At 40.1% G+C, this 23,889-nt stretch overlaps 1 protein-coding gene across 1 annotated transcript in view; it reads left to right on the top strand.

The window, feature by feature from the left end:
* The window catches only part of LOC127422864 (protocadherin-15-like), a 427,222-nt gene that overhangs the window by 35,426 nt on the left and 367,907 nt on the right, over positions 1 to 23,889 (top strand). Inside the window, exons 3-5 of the mRNA XM_051666673.1 lie at positions 3,909 to 4,260; positions 21,910 to 21,924; positions 22,244 to 22,309. Of these exons, the coding sequence (XP_051522633.1) occupies positions 3,909 to 4,260; positions 21,910 to 21,924; positions 22,244 to 22,309 (433 nt within the window). The remainder of the gene's footprint in view (positions 1 to 3,908; positions 4,261 to 21,909; positions 21,925 to 22,243; positions 22,310 to 23,889) is intronic.

Consider the following 23,889-nt stretch of genomic DNA (forward strand, 5'->3'; position numbering starts at 1 on the left):
ATTATTAACTGTGAAAGTTGTATTTAAAGGTTTCTAAACATGTTTGGGCTCTTAGTTTTTCATAACAAATACTATTTGCCTTAAAGTTCCGGTTGAGTGAATGCTGACACGTTTTGGCTGCAGCTACTCACCGGTTTAATGTTTTAAAGTTTGCTTTATTCATCCATCGATTATTTTGGACCATTTATTTTGTGTGTGGTGGTCTGTATTTGATGTCCTGGCTATCCGCTTGTTGTCCGCTTGCTGTCGTCTGTGGTGGTTCTTCAGATTTTGATGCTTACCTGTGGAGATCCTCTGTTCTCTGTTCTTGTCCTTGACTGGCTGTTATTCCAACCTTGGATCTTGGGCTTGGATGTTTGTGTTTGGTGTCTGCGGTTACCTGCTGCTGCTGAATTACTGACGCGGAGGTTTGGCGTTCTGCGGGACCGTTTGGCGTGGTTCTGGTCCAGTTTGGTTGCTTGGCTCTTGCCTGCTCCACGACTGACGTACTCAGTGACAGAACTCTACAGACTCAATTCTTTATATAAGCCTCCACTGACTTTGTTTAACCACCAGGATTTATTACGATGTCCCAAATACATAAATCGTGGATCCCGTTGGAACTTTTGATACAGCAATGCCAAGTCTGTCCGGACATTCTGGTCCATCAATCCAAGAATGCCTAATAACGCTGGCAGATCTGTAGACCACAGTGTGTTGACTTCTTTGCCAAGCTCAGATATTGTGTCTCCAGTTCTTAATTTTTCTCTTTTTAATGTTTGGTCACTTAGTAACAAGGCCTTTCTCATTTATGATCTCATTGTAGATCAAAATCTTGATTTTATGTGTCTTACTGAGAACTGGCAGAAACCTAATGACTTTATTCACTTAAATCAAACAATCCCACCTGGATATGCTTACATTTGTAAACCCTGATGTTCTGGTAAAATCAGGGGGTGGTTGTGCGCTGATTTGTTGTGAGAGTTTTAAAAATAATGCAGTTTCTATGTCAGAACCATCATCTTTTGAAATGCTGGCTGTACAACTTAAAGGATCTATTTCTACTATTGTTGTAGTGATCTATAGACCACCTAAGTCATCTGCTTTTGCTGCTTTTCTGACAGAACTATCTACCATTCTAACTAATCTGTGTACTATGTCCCCGAATATTATTTTAATGGGATATTTTAAAATTCATTTTGATAACACCAATTTGATAACTGTTTTGGATAGTTTTGATCTTAGTCAGTTTGTTAATTTTCCAACACATAATAAAGGTCATATTTTAGATTTAGTTTGCTGTTCTGGTGTTTTGCCTTTTTCTCCCAATTTGGAATGTCCAATTCCCAATATGCTCTAAGTCCTCATGGTGGCATATTGACTCACCTCAATCCGGGTGACAGAGGATGAATCTCAGTTGCCTCTGCGTCTGAGACCGTCAACACACGTATCTTTATCACGTTGCACATTGAGCGCATTACCGCGGAGACATAGCTCGTGTGGAGGTCCACGCCATCCACTGCGGCATCTACACACAACTCACCACATACCCCACCGAGAGCAAACCACATTATAGCGATCACGAGGAGGTTGTGTGACTCTACCCTCCCTAGCAACTGGGCCAATTTGGTTACTTAGGAGACCTGGCTGGAGTCACTCAGCATGCCCTGGGATTCAAACTCACGACTCCAGGGGTGGTAGCCAGCGTTTTTACCACTGAGCTACCGAGGCCGACCCGACCGCAAGTCTTTTTAAAAAATGTCAGTCTTAATGAGCTTGATAGAATGATCAATCACTCTGTTAGTTACTGTTGTTCCTCTTCTTCCACGTCAGATTTGGTAAATTATTATAATGATTGTCTCTCTCATATATTTGACATTCTGGCTCCTGTGAAAACCCGTACAGTTTCGTTTGTTCATTCTTCTCCATGGTATACATCTGAACTCTTGCACCAAAAAGCTGTAGGTCATCGATTGGAGCGATTGTATAAAAGAACTAGACTTGCTGTACACAAACAGATCATTTAATCTCATACAAGACTGCACTTAATGCTGCTAAATCATCTTTTTACACAAACAGTATTCATTTTCAACAGAGTAATACACAGATTTTGTTTAGGACCGTTAACAAATTACTGAAGCCTCCAGAAGCTGTTTCTTCTCACTTTATTTCCACTAGTCAATGTTCGCCTTTGCAGAATTCTTTAGGTCTAAAATTGCTAATATCCATCAACAGTTGGCTTGCTCTGCTTCAGTGTGTAGCGATTACCTAGTTTGGAATAGCAAAATATGGTTGCCTGCAACTTCTCTCTCTGTGTTTGAACCTCCATCAGTAGAATATATTACTGAAGTTATTATACAGTCTAAATCTTACACTTGTTCACTTGACCCTTTGCCTACTATTTTGGTTAAAGCTTGCATTCACTCAATAACCCCATTACAGCTATAATAAACACTTCTTTATCTACTGATACTGTTCCTTCGTCATTAAAAATTGCATCAATTACTTCTATCCTAAAAAAATCTGGTGTAGATTCTAGTGATCTAAATAATTACTGACCTATTTCCAATCTTCCCTTTATTTCAGAAATTCTTGAACGAACAGTAATCAAAACCTGGATCACTAATATTATTATAATGCTCAACTGTAATAAAAGTGAAGTTCAACTTTATCCAAAACTTCACCCTTTACTCTCATCATAGATGAGTGTCCAGTCCAGTTATATTGTCTAGTTATATACAGTATAAATAATTATAAATTATATGCAATGCGTACTGCCCATCCCATGACATCTCGGGACTCGAGTCTGAAGCCAGTGCTGAAGCGGTCTCATATGCATCAACCCGAGTGGCATAACCACCGCTGAGGATGCCATATGCCCCAGGAGCCTCTGAAATTGTTTCAGTGGGAACGCTGGTCTTCCCCTGAATGGCTTCAGGCAATTCAGCACCGACTGAGCATGCTCGCTCATGAGGCATGCTGTCATAGTGACTGAGTCCAACTCCATCCCGGGAAAAGAAATGCTCTGCACTGGGGCGAGCTTGCTCTTTTCCCAGTTGACCCGAAGCCCCAAATGGCTGAGGTGTCTGAGCACCAGGTCCCAGTGTGCACACCATAAATCTCAAGAGTGAGCTGGAATCAGCCAGTCGTCGAGATAATTGAGGATGCGGATGCCCACTTCCCTTAGTGGGGCAAGGGCTGCCTCTGCGACTTTCGAAAAGACATGAGGTGACAGGGAAAGGCTGAAGGGGAGGACCTTGTACTGGTATGCCTGACTCCCGAGGCAGAATCGAAACATGAAAGTACGCGTCCTTCAGGTCTACTGCCGCAAACCAATCTTGATTCCGGACGCATAACAGAATGCGCTTCTGCTTCAGCATTTAGAACGGGAGCTTGTACAGGTCCCGATTCAAAGCTTGCAGGTCTAGGATTGGCCGCAACCCACCGCCTTTCTTCGATACAATGGAGTAGGGACTGTAGAACCCCTTCTTCATCTCGGATGGAGGGACAGGCTCTATCGCGTCCTTCTCTAGAAGGACTGTGATTTCCGCATGCAGAACAGTGGCGTCCTTGCCTACTAGTAAGGCAGAACGGATGCTACTGAACCTGGGCGTGCACCTGGCGAACTGAATCACATAGCCAGCACGATGGGTTGGAGATGGCTAGCCACGCCTCCAGACTCCGTTTAAGGGAACCAAGGGAACAATCACCTTTGACATACCTGCGGATGGGGCCTCACGGCAGGGCGGAGCAGGAGCTGCCACATCGAGAGGCCTTGCGTCCCAAACTCATGGCTGTGCTGAGAGAAATGTTAGAGCACTTACCTCGCTCCGTGTACCCACCATAGGACCGGTCTGTGACAGGAGAGGTGGCTGGGCGTCCTTGTGGCATGTCACATACACCTGGTCATGTGTATTTGTGTGTCGTAGCTGGGTCCGCGAAGGCGGGGGACTCGTGTCCGCAGCGCCCCTGATGCGAATGTTTGGTGTACGGCTGTCGTGACCACGGACCACTCCGCCCTCCACCGGGGGAAGGAGTGGTCCGTGTACCACCTCCTGGTTGACAGCGGATCTCCTCACTTCTGGGTCGCCTGTCTCAGGGACGCTTCGAAGCCCTCCTGGGGTTCTTGGCGCCAGACTGAGGGACGGGGGGCATCAACTTTCTGTGGAAGGCTCTACGCTGATGCCGAGCCGTCGGCTCGGGCTGTGGTGGAGCCGGTGTTACTGCCACAGGTGGACGCCCTCGGCGACGAGCAGACGGGGTACTGGATCTTGGCTGCCTGTAGGTGGCGGAGGTATCACGCCGGGGCAGGATGCTGGATCGCCTCCGTCTGCTTCTTGACTGCCGAGAACTGCTGGGCAAAGTCCTCGGCAGTGTCGCCAAACAGGCCACCTTGAGAGATGGGGGCCTTGTCGTCAAATTGTATTAGTAATTTTTCATGTTAATAATGTCCTGACTATACCTTGTGGTCAGTTGAATGCCACTTTGGTGAATAAAAGTACCAATTTCTTTCCATAAGAGCAAAATCTGTACATTATTCTAAACTTATATACACAGTACTGTGCAAACGTTTTAGGCACTTAAGATGTTTCACAAAAACATTTGTCTTAAGATGGTTATTTATATATTAAGCTTTAGTGTGTCAATAGGAAAAATGCATTTTAGACTCCCAAACATTACTTTTGCAAATAGAAAAGATTAGAATCGAAGAACAAAGTGCTCTGCAAGAGATGACATTGCCCCCACAGAGCCCCCCACTGAACATTGTGTCAGTCTGGGATTACATGAAGAGACAAAAGCAATTAAGACACCCTAAATAGATAGAAGAACTGTGGTGAATTCTCCAAGAAGCTTGGAACATCCTATCTGCCAACAACCAAGAAAAACTTTGTCCAGGTGTACCTAGGAGAATTGGGGCTATTTTAAAGGCAAAGGTGGCCACACATTATAAATTATAAAAACAAAAACACAGGTAATTAAAATGCATTACATTATTTTGGCACACAAGTGAAGCATAATGAAGATAATACAAAAAGTGGCTTTAGAATGTAATATATTGTTTATTTCAATATTATTGAACATAAGCCTATCATTGGTCTACAGTTCACAGCAATCCATTTTGTAATTTAATTTTTTCAATCAGTTCGAGATTTGTTATAAGAGCTTATCTAAGGATGCGTCAACATACACCTGTTTCAGACGGATGCTTTTGGAGCGTCTCGGTTGCATTGCGTCATAAACATACCATTTTTAGGTCCCTGTGTCAAGTTAAACGAAGTTTGAAACTTAGAAAAAAACGTCTTGAGATCCCTGCCTTTTTATTTGCGCTCCATCAAGCAGTGTTTGTACACAAGAATGTTTTCTCATTTGTGTTGTCTACTCTCCGTAAGTGTGGTTTGTTCTCTGTCTGTATAAGCTGGCTGCACGTTGCCAATACATTGAGTTTCATTTACTGCCCTCTGGAGAAAATAGGTGGTACTCCATGCTTGAATTACTCGTATGGAAGGAATTTTAGTTATTATGGTCCTGGGACATGATTAATTGCATGTTATTTTTTTATATAACTAATCACACTGAATTAACGCGTTAAATCGACAGCCTAATATACACCAATCAGCCACAACATTATATAGTATTTCTGTAACTGCTGATCTCCTTGGATCAAGGAGTCTCTAGAATTTAATCAGAATGGTGTAAAAAAAAAACATCCAGTGAGGGGCAGTTCTGCAGACGGAAATGCCTTGTTGATGAGAGAGGTCAACAGAGAATGGTAACTCAGATAACCAATTGTGGTGAGAAGAATAGCATTTCAGAATGCTATTCTGAGATGTGGTTTGGCGCTGTTTTGGTGGCATGATGGGGACCTACACAATATTAGGAAGGTGGTTTTAATGTTGTGGCTGATTGGTGTGTGTATATATATATATATATATATATATATATATATATATATATATATATATATATATATATTAGGGCTGTCAGTCGATTAAAATGTTTAATCATGATTAATCACATATTTCTGTAGTTAATCAGATTTAGAAAATGCTGAAATTTTTATTTATTTATACATAATTTCCTGTCAAAATGTATGTATTTCCATCTTAGGAAAGAAAACAAAACAATATGTAAAAATATAATGCTGATTTAATATTTTCCAAACAGAGCCTTCCACAATATAAAGATTCTAATTGGGAGGTTGACTTACTGAAATAATTAGTCCCCACTGGCTGAGTATTCATTCATATTTTCATCCATTTTATATTTCTAGATTATTATACATTTAAAATATTTGGTAGCACATTACAATAAGAGTACATGAATAATCATGAATTAATACCTGAATTAATACTTAATTAAGCATGAATTATTGACAAGTTAATGCATGGACTAATAAAGAACTAATGAAGAGCTAACCTTAACTACGACTAGATTCATATGGATTCATGCATGAATGACAGCCATTTTAATTACATGTTAGTACGTGTTTGATAGTTAATGCATTAATTAACATTTGATAGTAAACTCCCAAAATGTTACATTAAATGTTTGTTACATTACATGTTAAATCAAACAGGCTTTATCAGAAAGAATATGCATTACTTAGACCTTGAATTAAACATGAATTATTTAATATTTCATAATTTTGTACTAGCTTTTGCTGTCTGCAGTTTCTCCACACACATAAGATGACAGGATTATTCTGCCATTATTTACATGGATCATCCTTATCCAAATTATTAATAAAATAAATATATTAATAATTGCCACAAATAATTTTATCTTAACCCATTTTGGATGATTCTCCATCCCATTCCCTCACGCTACCACTGTTGGTCCCACAACTCATTTTACTCTCCATACACATGCATGCTATGACTACATATTCATGACAAACCACCAAAAGATTATAAACAAAGTAATTTAACTGACATGAATACTGAGTGTAGTACTTGTATAGTTAATAATGAGTCAATAATGATGTGCCTCTTCAAGTAAATTCATGACATGATGCTGCATTAACCAGTCATATGTTCATTATAAGTATATGAGTAATTAATAATTAGTTAATAATGATGTGCCCCTCTAAGTCATGGCCTTATGTTACATTAACAAATCATTTAATACACATGCATTAAGAAAGTGTTAAAAAGTAATTAAAAAATAGTTTAAAAAAATTCAAAATTCAAAGGGGAAAAAACACCTTTAATGTGACAAAACAATACTGAAAGACGAGAGCTCATCTTTCATCAATATGTGTTTTGAAACGCTTCACAAGGTAATCTTTTTGTCATATCAATCCAAACATGCATTCATACTTTCTTCTGTGGAACACAAAAGGAGAAATTTACTGAATAATGTACTTGTCATTGTTTCCATGCAAGAATGGGGCCAGGAAGTGTTGCAGTTAGGCTTCAGATGTTTTTGATGGAACTTTAATGATGAACAAATGTCAGACACAAGGAATTGAGATTGGTTCTTTTATATTTTCCATGAACAATTCTGTGAAGACATATTTAACCCTGTGAAGGCCAAATTTTAAAATAAATGAGCAAAAAAAAAATAATTATACCTTTCAGATGTTGTTGTAGGAGGCCTCTGATGCAGAAAAAAAGTTTTTTTTAAAGTTTTTACGTTTTAGTAATATTTTAATGACACGTTGTAATATTACAACAGTGGTCAGGGAGGGCAGCAGAAATCCTGTATTTGTACTTGCATTGTCTGAACAAATATACAGAACAACTAAGTGTTTGTTTGCACAGTTGATTGCTTATGTAGCCCCATTACTGTATATATCATGAATAATAATCACACAACAGTCATATTTTTTATGAATTGTTATTTATTAATAAAAAATATAGGAAAACAGGAAAAAAAATGTTTTTACAAAACTGAACTTAGACTTAGTCCCAAAGTTCAGGTATGGTAGTCCCAAAGTTCAGGTGTGGTAGTCCCACAGACAGTTCTTGTTCTCTGAAATACAAAAACAAACATTGCACTTGCGGCATAGAGTATTGGTGTAGCCAGTTTTGCAGAGTCTGCAGTGTCCTCTTGTTGTCTTCACTGGTAAATGTGCAACCATGTCCCTGCGCATGTCCACTGGGGGACTGTCTCTTGTGAATAGTCAAAGGGCTCCTTGATGTCACCGTCTGTGTTACTGGGCTGCCACCGGCTGAAGATGGTCGCCCTCTCTTTAGTTTAATTGGAGTTGTAATTCTGCCCTTCTGGAAGCGTGGAAGCAAGCTTCATCACAACATCCCCTGACAATCCAAGTTCATATTTGGCTCAATGTCCATTGACACTGACTTGGTACACCTCAAAATCACAGACCATGCCAGAGATTCCACTTCTCACCCATAATTTGAACCCCCACGGTTGTGGCTTTCCTCGCAGATATTGCTTTATGCCGCTGAATTTCCACTTGAAAGGGATCATCATCTCATCCACAGAGTTGTGTTCTTCCGGTACAACCTGCAATCACTTCTCTCTGAATGAGTCGAGCCAAGGTCTTAGTTTCCACAGTTTGTCTGTCTTTTCTGTCTCTGGCACTGTTAAGTTGTTGACAAAATGTAACGATCTCAGCAGTTCTTGGAATCTGTTGCGTGACATCACATCTGAAACTTGGTTGTACCAATACATACTGACTCCAGACATTTGAACTAGGCCCATCTTCAAGTAAATTCCAAACACTTTCTCGATTTCTTTTTTATTGGTGTTAACAGATCTTCCAGTTTTTGAAAGCTGTACTTGTTTGTGTTTTGTGTCAGAGCCTGAAGCATGTCTTCTGACATGAACCTCTGGAAGTACTCCAGTGGTGTGTGGATGGAAACATCATCATTCGTGACATCTGGACCAGAAATCTGGAACACATTCTCACAAGCCCCAGAATTATGCTACAACTATCCTCTAAAACATTCAAAAACATCCAGAACCTGTTTCTGCCCAACTGTTTCTGACTAACAAACAAAGCCCAGGGCCAGTTCAGTGTAATTTTTTACAACTAGAATGTAGTAATTTTTCAATTCAGGTCTAAATTCAAAATGTTAACAAAGAAAACACATTTAGAACTTAGTTATAGTGAATAATCAAAGACATTATATCTCTATTAGTATTAGTTTTCCATTTGGGCACATGTGAGAAGTGCAATGTGCCCCCCCACCCATGAAAAAATGCTACCTGACTCAACCAGTGTTGTAAAATAGCAACACAAATATAATTAGCTCAAAATCATTTTTTTTTTTAAAACAAATTTCACAGTAGCTAAATATCTACATGTTGTACACATTGTAATAATCACAAAAAAAATAAATATTTAAGGCATTTTACTTACTTGAATCTTGAGCTATTTAATCCAATAAGAACCGGTTATGTTGCTCCAAGAAAGTTCGCAGGTTGAGTGAGCTTTGGGTCAGATGGTCCGGCACCTTTATACAGTTTAATGGCCAGTAGGATTCAGAGGCGGACCAATATGACCCATTGATTATTTAAACGTGGTCTGAAAAAAAAAAAAAAAATGTAAAGATGTTTTTTTTAGGATAGCTCAAAATAATTGTTGTAATATTACAACAATGGCCCTCACAGGGTTAAGGCATTTTCTATGAATGACCCTATGTGCATCATCCATGCTTTTCTATGATTAAAAAATATATACACTACCGGTGAAAAGTTTTGAAACATTTGACTGAAATGTTTCTCATGATCTTAAAAATCTTTTGATCTGAAGGTGTATGCTTAAATGTTTGAAATTAGTTTTGTAGACAAAAATATAATTGTGCCACCATATTAATTTATTTCATTATAAAACTAAAATTTAATTTAAAAAAAAGGTTTTGAAATCGATGACTTGGATCAAATAATAAAGAAAAGTAGCCAATAAGTGCCCAACATAGATGGGAACTCCTTCAATACTGTTTAAAAAGCATCCCAGGGTGATACCTCAAGAAGTTGGTTGCGAAATCTCACTGGATGTCAATGCTAATAGGCTAATGTTAATACATAAAATGTTCAAATAACAAAATACATTTAAGCATTGCACATAACATGATGCGTGTGACCCTTACTGTATTCGGTCTAACAAAGCAACCAATATTTTCAGATTAAAAATGCCAGTAAAGAGAAGCGTGGCAAACAGCTAACACCAACAGTAGAGTGCTTATAAGTGCCCCTACAGAAACGAACTCTCCAAATACTGTAGTTCTAGGCAGAAAGTTAGCTAAATGCACTCGCTTTGGATGAAGTTCAACAAATTATTTGTTGATTTATATTCATAAATGTCCACATCATCATCATCATCATCATCATCAACAGCAACATCATTTTAATTTTTAATGAAACTTACCAAGTAATCATGTAAAATAATGACACATAATAAAAACCAAATACTGATCCAGTAACAAGAGCACTCTTTCCTATTTGTACCGCCAAGGACCCCTCTGTCAAGCTCCTGAAGTTTGCAGATGACACCACTGTCATCGGCCTCATCCGAAATGACGATGAGTCTGCATACAGAAGGGAGTTTAAACAGCTGGCTGTCTGGTGCAGTCAAAACAACCTTGAGCTGAACATGCTCAAAACGGTGGAGATGATTATGGACTTTAGGAGGAACACCCCAACACTGACCCCCCTCCCCATTATAAACAGCACTGTGGCAGCAGTGGAGTCATTTAGGTTCCTGGGCACTACCATCTCTCAGGACCTGAAGTGGGAGACCCACATTGACTCCATTGTGAAACAGGCCCAGCAGAGGTTGTACTTCCTTCACCAGCTGAGTAAATTCAACCTGCCACAGGCGCTGCTGATACAGTTCTACTCAGCAGTCTTTGAGTCTGTCCTCTGCACTTCAGTAACTGTCTGGTTTGGTTCAGCTACGAAATCAGATATCAGAAGACTACAAAGGACAGTTCGGACTACTGTGAGGATTATTGGTTGTCCCCTGCCCCCCCTTCAAGAACTGTACACTTCCAGAGTGAGGAAAAAGGCTGGAAAAATCACTCTGGACCCCACTCACCCTGCCCACTACCTTTTTGAACTGTTGCCTTCTGGCCGACGCTTCAGAGCTCTGAGCACCAGAACCGTCAGGCACAAGATCAGTTTTTTTCCCTCAGGCTATCCATCTCATGAACAGATAAATTGCCCCATTGAGCAATAACTATGTGCAATACACAGTTTAGTCTTTCTTATATTTATCCAACACATCCAACCTCTTCTGCCATTTCATTCCTCTAAAAAACAAAAAAACAAACAAAAAAAAACATTTGCACTGTACATAACAGATTTGTATTTACACTGTACATAACAGATCGCATTAGATTTGCACTACCCATGTGTATGTGTGTATGTATGTATGTGTGTGTCTGTACGTATGTGTATAATTAGTTTTATTTTTTATTATTATCTATGTCTTGCTGCTTGCTACACTGGAATAATTATGTGTATAATTATTTTTTTATTTTTTTATTTTTTTTATTATCTATGTCTTGCTGCTATTTTTGTATTGTTTTTGTATTGTTGTACACTGGAAGCTCCTGTCACCAAGACAAATTCCTTGTATGTGTAAGCATACTTGGCAATAAAGCTGATTCTGATTCTGATACTGATTCTGATATGGTCTGGATGATGAGTGAACTAAGTGGTACAGTTAAAGTCAGAAGTTTACATACACCTTAGCCAAATACATTTAAACTCAGTTTTTCACAAATCCTGACATTTAATTGTAGAAAACATTCCCTGTCTTAAATCAGTTAGGATCACTACTTTATTTTAAGAATGTGAAATGTCAGAATAATTCCCAGTGGATCAGAAGTTTACATACACTTTGTTAGTATTTGGTAGCATTGCCTTTAAATTGTTTAACTTGGGTCAAACGTATTGGGTAGCCTTCCACAAGCTTCTCACAATAAGTTGCTGGAATTTTGGCCCATTCCTCCAGACAGAACTGGTGTAACTGAGTCCAGTTTGTAATCCTCCGTGCTCACACATGCTTTTTCAGTTCTGCCCACACATTTTCTATCGGATTGAGGTCAGGGCCTTATGATGGCCACTCCAATACCTTGACTTTGTTGTCCTTAAGCAATTTTGTCACAACTTTGGAGGTATGCTTGGGGTCATTGTCCATTTGGAAGACCCATTTGCGACCGAGCTTTAACTTCCTGGCTGATGTCTTGAGATTTTGCTTCAATATATCCACATAAATTTCCTTCCTCACGATGCCATCTATTTTGTGAAGTGCACCAGTCCCTCCTGCAGCAAAGCACCCCCACAACATGATGCTGCCACCCCCATGTGTTCTTCGGCTTGCAAGCCTCACCCTTTTTTCTTCCAAACATAGCGATGGTCTTTATGGTCAAACAGTTCAATTTTTGTTTCATCAGACCAGAGGACATTTCTTCAGAAAGTAAGATCTTTGTCCCCATGTGCACTTGCAAACTGTAGTCTGGATTTTTTATGGCGGTTTTGGAGCAGTGGCTTCTTCCTTGCTGAGCAGCCTTTCAGGTTATGTTGAAATAGGACTCGTTTTACTGTGGATATAAATCAAATAAAATCAAAATCAAATCACTTTATTGTCACACAGCCATATACACAAGTGCAATGGTGTGTGAAATTCTTGGGTGCAGTTCCGATCAACATAGCAGTCGTGACAGTGATGAGACATATACCAATTTACAATAACATCAAATTAACACAGCACAATTTAAAGTCTAATATACACATAATTACACACAACAATATACAAATAATAACATACACTGTACAGTATACAATACACACAATATAGATACACATTATTCAATAAAAATAAAAAAATAAAAAAGTATATATAGTAGTATATATAGAATGTACAGTAGGTTGTATTGTACTGTGTTGACATTCAGGCTGTTGGTTGATAGTACCGAGAGAATATATATAATAATAATATAATTTATGACAGTCCGGTTTGAGATATAAGAGTAAGAGTAATAAAGTGCAGTGCTGATGTATTTTGATCGTGGGAGATCAAGAGTTCAAAAGTCTGATTGCTTGGGGGAAGAAGCTATCATGGAGTCGGCTGGTGTGGGTCCTGATGCTGCAATACCGCCTGCCTGATGGTAGCAGTGAGAACAGCCCATAGCTCGGGTGGCTGGAGTCTCTGATGATCCTCCGAGCTTTTTTCACACACCACCTGGTATATATGTCCTGGAGGGAGGGAAACTCACCTCCGATGATGTGTCTGGCAGTTCGCACCACCCTTTGCAGTGCTTTGCGGTTGTGGGCAGTGCTATTGCTGTACCAGGCGGAGATGCAGCCAGTCAGGATGCTCTCTACATTGTAGGTGTAGAACCGTGTGAGGATGTGGCGGTTCATTCCAAACTTCCTCAGCCATCTCAGGAAGAAGAGGCGCTGATGAGCCTTCTTCACAACGACTTCAGTGTGGATGGACCATGTGAGTTCCTCAGTGATGTGGACACCCAGGAACTTGAAGCTGCTGACTCTCTCCACTGGTGCTCCATTGATGGTGATGGGACTGTGTTCTCTGTCTTTTCTTCTGAAGTCCACCACAAGCTCCTTTGTCTTCCTGATGCTGAGGGAGAGGTTGTGCTCCTGACACCAGTGTGTCAGAGTGTGCACCTCCTCTCTGTAGGCTGTTTCATCATTGTCAGTGATCAGACCTACCACCGTCGTGTCATCAGCAAACTTAATGATGGCATTGGAGCTATGTGTTGCCACACAGTCATGTGTGTACAAGGAATACAAAAGTGGGCTGAGAACACAGCCCTGTGGGGCTCCAGTGTTGAGGGTCAGTGATGAGGAGATGTTGCTGCCTTTTCTAACCACCTGGCGTCTGCTTGGCAGGAAGTCCAGGATCCAGCTGCACAGCGAGCTGTTTAAGCCCAGAGCCCGGAGTTTCTCATCTAGCTTGGAGGGCACTATGGTGTTGAATGCTGAGCTGTAGTCTACAAACAGCATTCTCACATAAGTGTTCTTTTTTTCCAGGTGGGAGAGAGCAGTGTGTATTGTAGATGCAATGGCATCATCAGTAGAGCGGTTGTTGCGGTAAGCAAACTGCAGCGGGTCAAGAGAGAGAGGCAGCACAGAGCAGATGTAATCTCTGATTAGTCTCTCAAAGCATTTGCTGATGATGGGGGTCAGAGCAACAGGACGCCAGTCATTTAAGCAAATTATTTTTGATTGCTTTGGAACAGGCACAATGGTGGATGTTTTAAAGCATGTGGGGACTACAGACAAAGAGAGGGAAAGGTTGAAAATGTCTGTAAAAACACCAGCCAGCTTGTTCGCGCACGCTCTGATGACGCGGCCCGGAATGCCGTCTGGGCCGTGGCTTTGCAGATATTCACCCGTTGGAAGGATCGGGTTACATCCGCTACAGAGACGGAGAGTGAACTAACCTCTGTAGCTTCGGCCGCTCATCCGGGAGAGAGGCAGCGGTGTTCATGGCGGAGTTTTTATTCCCTTTAAAGTCCGTGATGATGTTAATTCCCTGCCACATGCTTCTAGAGTTGGTGGTGTTAAACTGTCCTTCAATCTTGCTCCTGTACTGGCGTTTTGCTGTTCTGATAGTTTAAGTGCCGCACGAACATCGCTATTTATCCATGGTTTCTGGTTCGGATAGATCCGTATTGTTCTGGTCGGAACCACGTCCTCCACGCACTTTTTGATGGAACACAATACGTTATCAGTGTAAAGCTCGATGTCGTCATCAGAGGCAGACCGGAACATCTCCCAGTCCGTGTGATCAAAAAGTCCTGTAGCATAGAGTCTGATTGGTCCGACCAGCACTGGATCGTTTTGAGGGTGGGTGCTTCCTGTTTCAGTTTCTGCCTGTAAGTGGGCAGAAGCAGAATGGAAGAGTGGTCCGGGATTTGCCAAATGGTGGGCGGGGGAGGGATTTGTAGCCATCCCGGAAGGGAGAGTAGCAATGGTCCAAAACCCGGTCCCCTCGTGTGTTGAAACTAATGTGCTGGTGGTATTTTGGTGCAACTGATTTGAAACTGGCTTTATTAAAGTCCCCGGTCACAATGAACGCAGCCTCAGGGTGCGCGGTTTCCTGCTCACTTATACTCCCATACAGTTCCTTGATTGCCTGGTCTGTGTCGGCTTGTGGGGGAATGTTCACAGCTGTGATAATGACCACTGTGAATTCCCTCGGTAGCCAGAATGGTCGACACAGAAGCATGAGAAATTCCAGATCAGGAGAGCAGAAAGACTTGATAGAATGAATGTTCCTCTGATCACACCAGGATTTGTTGATCATAAAACATACACCACCACCTCTGCTTTTACCTGAGAGGTCTTTCGCTCTGTCCGCTCGGTGCACGGAGAACCCCACAGGTTCAATGGCTGAGTCTGGAATCTCCGCAGACATCCAAGTTTCCGTAAGGCAGATAATGCAGCAGTCCCTCGTCTCTCGTTGGAAAGAGATCCGTGCTTTCAGCTCGCAGAGCTTGTTATCCAGAGACTGAACATTTGCCAGTAGAATAGTGGGTAGCGGGGGTCGATTTGCACGGCGTCTTACTCTGATGAGAACGGTGGCTCTGTTTCCCCTTTTCCTTTTGTGTTTCCGCGTCCGGACTGCCCAGACAAAGGGCTCCGCTTGCATGTTTGTAAACAGCGGGTCGGCATTGAGGAATTTGAAGTCCGGTTTACGGTGTGAAATTGCTGAATCAATGTCCAAAAGTGTTTGTCTGTCGTAGACAATAAGGCAGACAACATCCAAGACAAAAAACATAAGAATTGTGAACAAAACAAACAAAACACTACCATGTTGTGTCAGAGCTCGCAACGCAGCAGCCATACTCGGTGCCATCTTGAGACCAGGTGGGATATAGATACTTGTCTACCTGTTTCCTCCAGCATCTTCATAAGGTCCTTTGCTGATGTTCTGGGATTGATTTGCACTTTTCACACCAAACTACGTTAATCTCTAGGAGACAGAATGCGTCTCCTTCCTGAGCGGTATGATGGCAGCGTGGTCCCATGGTGTTTATACTTGCATTCTATTGTTTGTACAGATGAACGTTGTACCTTCAGGCATTTGGAAATTGCTCCCATGGATGAACCAGACAGATTTTTTTCTGAGGTCTGATTTCTTTTGATTTTCCCATGATGTCAAGCAAAGAGGCACTGAGTTTGAAGGTAGGCCTTAAAATACATCCACAGGTACACCTCCAGTTGACTCCAATTAGCCAATTAGCCTATAGTTTGCTAATATGAAATCTGTGGAGTGGTTAAAATTTTTTAGTTTTAATGACTTCAACCTAAGTGTGTGTAAATTTTGGACAACTGTAAATATGGTAAATATTAAACAAGGTAAATATGAAGGTAAAGGGACAATGGTGCAAATCGGGTTGAGATCAAATAATCGGCAATTATTAATATGTTTTCCTATGTTTGATAAGGATCATTAAAATAATAACCCTGTGTCATCTTATGATGTTTGTGGGGAAACTGCAGAAAGCAAAAGTTTGTAAATGCATATTAATATTAAAAATGCATGTTTATTTCAAGGTTGAAGTAATGCGTATTCTTTCTGATAAAGCCTGTTTGATTTAACATGTAATGCAAAAAATATTTGATGTAACATTTTGAGAGTTTACTATCCAATGTTAAGTAATGCATTCACTATCAAACATGTACTAACATGTAATTAAGGTGGACGTTATTCATGCATGAATCCATATGACTCCAGTCATAGTTAAAGTTAGCTCTTCATTAGTTCTTTATTAGTTCATGTCTTAATTTATCATTAATTCATTCTGAAGTAAGTAATAATTCAGGTATTAATTCATGATTATTCATGTACCCTTATTGTAAAATGTTACCAAATATTCTTCTCATAACATTAGTTATGCATTTGCAGCTGCTGTGTACATGCATTTATTCCTACATTGTGAAAATACACATAATTGCCTCTTCAGTTGTACCTTCTGTGCCACCTTTGCTGTGTAAAGATGGCTTTAGTCCCCATGGGTTTAGTATTTATTGCAATGGGCATTAAATCTCTTAAACTCTCATCCTCCACAATATTAATCTGCCGGTAGACTGTGACTATCTGCTTTCCTACAGAAATCGTGAAGCTGTGTTCATGATTCTCATCAGAGCGTCAACGCCAGCGTCCAGTGCCACTTTGAACTCCACGGGAAAAGCGGAGTAATAGTTAAGAATTGCCATGCTTCAGTGGTAATTAAAATGCGCCTTACATAGGCTGAAAATATTTGATTTCTATCAAAAGTCCCATCTGGTCTTGTTTTGTACATAAAATAGCACTAAGAGGTCCTTTCTCCATCATTTTATCATGACAGGGAAGTGCTGTTGTGTGTGTCCATCACTGTAATGACTCTGGGGCAAATACATTACAAAGGTTCCACCCTCCCAGCAAGTGTTTATGCTGGTTTATGCTGTATTAACAGTAAATGCATTAATCGTGATTAATGCATTTATATATATATATATATATATATGTATTACGACAGCTCTAATACATATATATATATACACACACTAATAAGTAATTCAATTAGTTGAAAGTTAGCAACTGTAATCTGATTACAAGTATTTAAAATGTAATGTTACAATACTTTTGACTTACAAAGCAATTAGATTACTAATTAATTTGTAATCAGATTATCTCCAACACTGTGCATATGTCATAACAAACAATAACATATTTGCAACTTTCAACTTGTACTATGACATATGTACAATGTTTAATGTCTTGAGCCATGAGCATTGATTTTATAAGACGCTGTCTTTTTTAGTCAAACTTTTAAAAAGAAGTGCATCGGAATTGTGTTCCAGTCTGTTTCGCTTTATCTAGATTTTTTAAAGGTGCACTTTGTGATTTCTTGCTAATTGCTAAACTTTTAAACAGAAATAAATAGTATTTAAAAAAAAAAAAAAGTGTGTATGTTTAAAATAATGTACATTCACATGAGAAAAGCTGATTTTTTATGTGGTGCAGGTGCAATTTTGAGATCTTATGACCAGTTGAATATTAATAATCCACTGTTTTTGGAAACTTTCACGTCTGAAAATAAATTATTATTAATGGCTGACTGCAAATAGAACCTTCCTACAGTAATATCTGTAACTGAAAACGTTTGATTGTGTGTAGAAATTGTAGTGATTGCACCTTTACAGCTTATGTGTAATTATTTGTATTTTTTATTTTTATTTTTTTTTTATTTATTTTTTTATATTAAAATCTTTTCAATATTCAAGCTTAATATCCAAAGAGTCAACTATAAGTAATTTGATCTCATTTGATTCCCCAATTGTTTGAGTGGTCCATCCAGCCTGACAGAGCAACATTGACTCGACCAATCATGTGAGTTAGGGGCGGTACTGTCTGTTTGTACAACAAATTGACAACAAGGGGAGTTTTGTGGAATCTTTTTGAAAACAGCAATTATTTTTGCAATTCCGTTTGGTGATGCTAGAGCACAAAATTTACACAGATTTAATTGCAAACATGTGAACAGCCCTCAACAGATTAAAAAGCAATGGCTAAATACCTGATAAATTCATTTATTCATAAATTCAAATGTTGATTGACATTTGGGTGTTATCAAATGGGGTGGGGGGGTGGGGGGGGGGGGGTGTTGTATTGGCATGGGATGTGAAGTTTCTTTTTTATTTTGGACATTTGTAGTCCTTTTATTTATTTATATATTTTTTTATTTTTCTCCCCAATTTGGAATGCCCAATTCCCAATGCGCTCTAAATCCTCGTGGTGGCGTAGTGACTCGCCTCAATCTGGGTGGCGGAGGACGAACCTCAGTTGCCTCCGCGTCTGAGACTGTCAATCCATGCATCTTATCACATGGCTTGTTGAGCGCGTTACCACGGAGATGTAATGCGTGTGGAGGCTTCACGCTATTCTCCGCAGCATCCACACACAACTCACCACAAGCCCCACCGAGAGTGAACCACATTATAGCGACCACGAGGAGGTTAACCCATGCGACTCTACCCTCCCTAGCAACCGGGCCAATTTGGTTGCTTAGGAGACCTGGCTGGAGTCACTCAGCATGCCCTGGATTCAAACATGTGACTCCAGGGGTGGTAGTCAGTGTCTTTACTCTCTGAGCTACCCAGGCCCCGTTGTTGTCCTTTTATTGACAATTAATGTATATAGGGCTGAATTAAAACATGTCTCCCACTCAAGATTTCTGAAGCACATTTGCTAATGGCTAGTCCTTGGCTCTTAAAAATGCAATCACTATTTTTAAATAAATTATATTAGTGTCAGTCATGTACTTGTTGTTCTTAATGCATGAAAGACTTTTATAGACATGGCATAATCCTGGATCAACATCCTTGTTGGTCCTTCAGCAACATTTCTTTCATTCAGTAAGATTTCACACATTAGGACTCAGGCTTGGGTTGGAGCTTGACCAACAATCTTCTCAACCAATCATATCTCTTTGATTTTAAAGTTACTTTATGGTTAGGGTTGGGGTTAGGTATATTAGGACTAGGGCTGCACAATTATTCAAAATAAAATTGAAATCGCAATATGACCTTGTGCGATTATTAAACCGCAAAGGGCTTTAATTAAATAAATGTACATATACATTTACATTTACACTTACTGAACACTTTATTAGGAACACCTGTAAACCTACATATTCATGTGATTATCTAATCAGCCAATCGTGTAGCAGCAGTGCAGTGTATAAAATCATGCAGATACGGGTCAGGAGCTTCAGTCAATGTTCATATCAACCATCAGAATGGGGAAAAATGTGATCTCAATGATTACGACCGTGGCATGTTTTTTGGCGCCAGACAGGCTGGCTTGAATATTTCTGTAACTGCTGATATCCTGGGATTTTCATGCACAACAGGCTCTAGTGTTTACTCAGAATGGTGCTTAAACAAAAAACATCCAGTGAGCGGCAGTTCTGTTGAAGGAAATGCATTGTTGATGAAAGAGATCAATGGAAAATGGCTAGTCTGGTTCATGCTGACAGAAAGGCTACGGTAACTCAAATAACCACTCTATACAATTGTGGTGAGCATAATAGCATCTCAGAATGCACAGAACAGAAGGCAGATGGGCTAAAACAGCAGAAGACCACATCGGGTTCCACTTCTGTCAGCCAAGAACAGAAAACTGAGGCTGTAGTGGGCACAGGCTTACCAAAACTGGACAGTTGAAGACTGGAATAACGTAGCCTGGTCTGATGAATCTCCAATTCTGGCACACAGATGGTAGGGTCAGAATTTGGTGCCAACAGCATGAATCCATGGACACAACCTGACTTGTGTCAACAGTCCAGGCTGATGGCGGTGGTGTAGTGGTGTGGGGAATGTTTCCTTGGCACACTTTGACCCTGTTAATACCAATCAATCATCTCTTAAATGCCACAACCTATTAGAGTATGTTTGTTTATTTTATTTTTTTTTATCCCCTTTTCTCCCAATTTGGAATGCACAATTCCCACTACTTAGCAGGTTCTTGTGGTGGCGCGGTTACTCACCTCAATCTGGGTGGTGGAGGACAAGTCTCAGTTGCCTCCGCTTCTGAGACAGTCAATCTTCACATCTTATCACGTGGCTTGCTGTGCATGACACCGTGGAGACTCACAGCATGTGGAGGCTCATGCTACTCTCCGCGATCCACGCACAACTTACCACACGCCCCATTGTGAGCGAGAACCCCTAATCGCGACCACGAGGAGGTTACTCCGTGTGACTGTACCCTCCCTAGCAACTGGGCCAATTTGGTTGCTTAGGAGACCTGGCTGGAGTCACTCAGCACGCCATGGATTCGAACTCGCGACTCTAGGGGTGGTAGTCAGCATCAATACTTGCTGAGCTACCCAGGCTTCCTATTAGAGTATTGTTGATGAACATGTGCATCCCTTCATGGCCACAGTTTACCCATCTTCTAATGGCTACTTCCAGCATGATAATGCACCATGTCACAAAGCAAAAGTTGTCTCAAATTGATTTCATGAACATGACAATGAGTTCACTGTTCTTCAGTGGCCCAATCTGAATCCAATAGAACAGCTTTGGGATGTGGTAGAATGGGAGATTTGCAGCACAAATGTGCAGCTGACCAATCTGCAGAAATTGTGTGATGCAGTCATGTCAACATGGACCAGAATCTCAAAGAAATGTTTCCAACCTCTTGTGGAATCCATGCCACAAAGAATTGAGGCTATTTTGAGAGAAATGGGAGGCCTAACCAGTATTTGTGTAGTGTTTCTAATAAAATGCTCAGTGAGTGTACATTTATCCATTTTGCAGACAAGGAAATAAGGGGAAAATAACATGAGGAGTGCTGCAATAAAAAGTTTCAAATTGCTCATTAGAAGTACAAGTAAGGAGGAAGGTGAGAGACAATGGTGAAATAATGGAGTGAGAACTTTTTTTATGAGGAACGAAGACTGTGCATTAATAGGACTGGGTCAAGTGCTCACGAAAAAAATGCATGTTTAGTTGTTTCTTGAAAATAGTCAGAGAATCAGCTGCTCGTGTGGAGTTCGGAAGGTCATTTCACCAGCTAGGAACGGTGGAAGTGAAAGTCTGAGAAAGCGATTTTGTGCCTCTGTGAGATGGCACCACAAGGTGCTGTTCATCCGTCAATCATAAGCTTCTGGAGGGCATGTAGACAGGGGAGCGTGGAACCAGTGGTTGATTTGTAAGCAAGCATCAATGCCAATGTCAGCAAATGACAGAATTTTCATTTTTGAGTGAACTGTTCCTTTAAGGTTTAGCTACTGTAGGTATGAAGTGGTGTACACCACTACCAAGCAGCTCTGCTTGTCTTCTTAAGCTGTAAATAAATGTCTCTTTTGTCTCTTATTCCCTTTATACTGTATGTCCAAATAAATTAGATTTTTTGTTTCCTTTCTCTTCTGTCTCTCTCTCTCTATCACTCATTATCGTGCTCTCTGTCGATGACACTATCTCTGGTTCCAGACTGGCAGTATGAAGGTAAGACCATGAATCTTATCATTCCCTTACTCTTACTCACAACTCTATTAACCCTTAGCAACCCCATTGGTAACAGTCCTGCAATATACATAAAGAAGTCATTTTGTAAAACTATCTTTGACCTGTGTTCCTGCGGTCTCAGTGGTGGATAGGTTATAGTACTCATAGATCCTGTTTTATGTGTGGGTTGTGTGACATAATGTGGACTGAAATTGAAATGTCTTGTTTGGTTTGATTTACGCCATGGTCTAGACTTGATGAAATTCTGATGTCTCTTTTTTGTCATTTCCTTTTTTTACAATGTGTCCTTGATTTTCAGAGTGCAAGCTGTCCCGAACAGGCCCGCCTGCCACCATTGTAGCCATAGATGAAGAGAGCCCTAACGGTAGGTTTATACTGGTTTCTTTTTTTTGCCAGCATTTCAGTAAACTAAAATGAAGGACAGTGATTTTCAAAGCATGTTGTTGGAATTCTGAACAGCACTTGCGTTCAACTGTGGGCTTGACTTTGTTTGCCGAGGAAGGTAAATAATTATCAAATCTCAGGATGATCTCATTCGTATTTGTTGGTATTTTTACATAAAGTGTGCATGTACAGTATATTGTTGTACATTTGGATAGAAACTGAAGTGTACAATATTCAGTATGATCACACATGAATCATCATGTTGCTATAGAATGTTTGGTACCCTGAAATCGATTCTGCCAAGTTACTGACAAGCGTCGTCCCCTATCAGACACTTTTGCATCAATGCAAACTTGTTTACCTTTTCTTGGGGTGTTACTAATAGCGCATTGCACGAGCATACTCAGAGACACGGATTCTGATCTCATGGAAACCAGGAAGCAATAGATCTGTTCAGCTTTTAGTCCAAAAACCCTGAAGAGAATTCGACATGAACCCGGAAGAGAATTCGACATGGGTCCCTTGAGATTTTTCCTATGGGTTTTTATAATGAAGTTTTTGAACTTATTAGAAAAATAAAGTCTGTGGTAAACGTTACTTGACGATATGTGGATGTTTTGTTCTACAACATAAATTACATACAGTCATACCTCACACGTGGATTTTGAAGCCATATTTAATTACATACTTTTTAAAAACACAAGGCGAGTTCAAAACTCACGTTTGAGGTATGATTGTGTGTTATTTATGTTGTAGAACAAAATGTCCACGTATCGTCAAGTAATGTTTACCACAGACCTTATTTTACACATAAATTCAAAAACACCATTATAAAAACCCATAGGAAAATCCAGAGGGAACCCATGGCGAATTAGATTTCCAGCTTTGCCTACAAATTGATGTCACGGCTGAACAGCTCTATTGCGTTCACATAATCAATGGTGACCACGATTTGGAGGTTTAATTTAATTCTAAAATTACATATTTACTCCTCTTGCAGTTAGGTTTAGGCTTGGGGTTGGGGTTAGGGTTTGGGCTAGGACATATGGTTCATATGCATTCTTGTTGACTATATCATCATTTTCAAGTAAAAATACAGATCATTTTGGGGCCACCCTGTGGACGTTTCACCCAGAAGCTGAAGCATGGGCACATATGTTTAACTACATTTCAAGCTTCGGCCACTAGGGGCAATGGTTCGAATTTTGGTAAACAGACTGATTTCAGCAGAAGAACTTTTGACCTACTGTTGCAGAATTCACAGTGAGATCAGTCTGCAATATGAATCTATTGGCTGCATTTTTCCTTCAGAAATATACATATCTTACGACATACAAATCCTATGAAGACTGGTTGGAACTGGAATTGCAGGACTCTTGTAGTAACTGCAATTATACCACTGCAGGTGACTGAGTTTAATACTACTAATTCAGTCCCATAGCGACACACTCATTTATCAGTAAATATTAAACAAATCTGACCTTTGTCCAAGTAAGACCTTTTTAATAACAAATTCATTTAGAAATTAAATCCAGATGGGACTAATAAAAGTAAAGTAAT

The sequence above is a fragment of the Myxocyprinus asiaticus genome, chromosome 32 (assembly GCF_019703515.2).
Source record: "Myxocyprinus asiaticus isolate MX2 ecotype Aquarium Trade chromosome 32, UBuf_Myxa_2, whole genome shotgun sequence".
NCBI lineage: Eukaryota > Metazoa > Chordata > Actinopteri > Cypriniformes > Catostomidae > Myxocyprinus > Myxocyprinus asiaticus.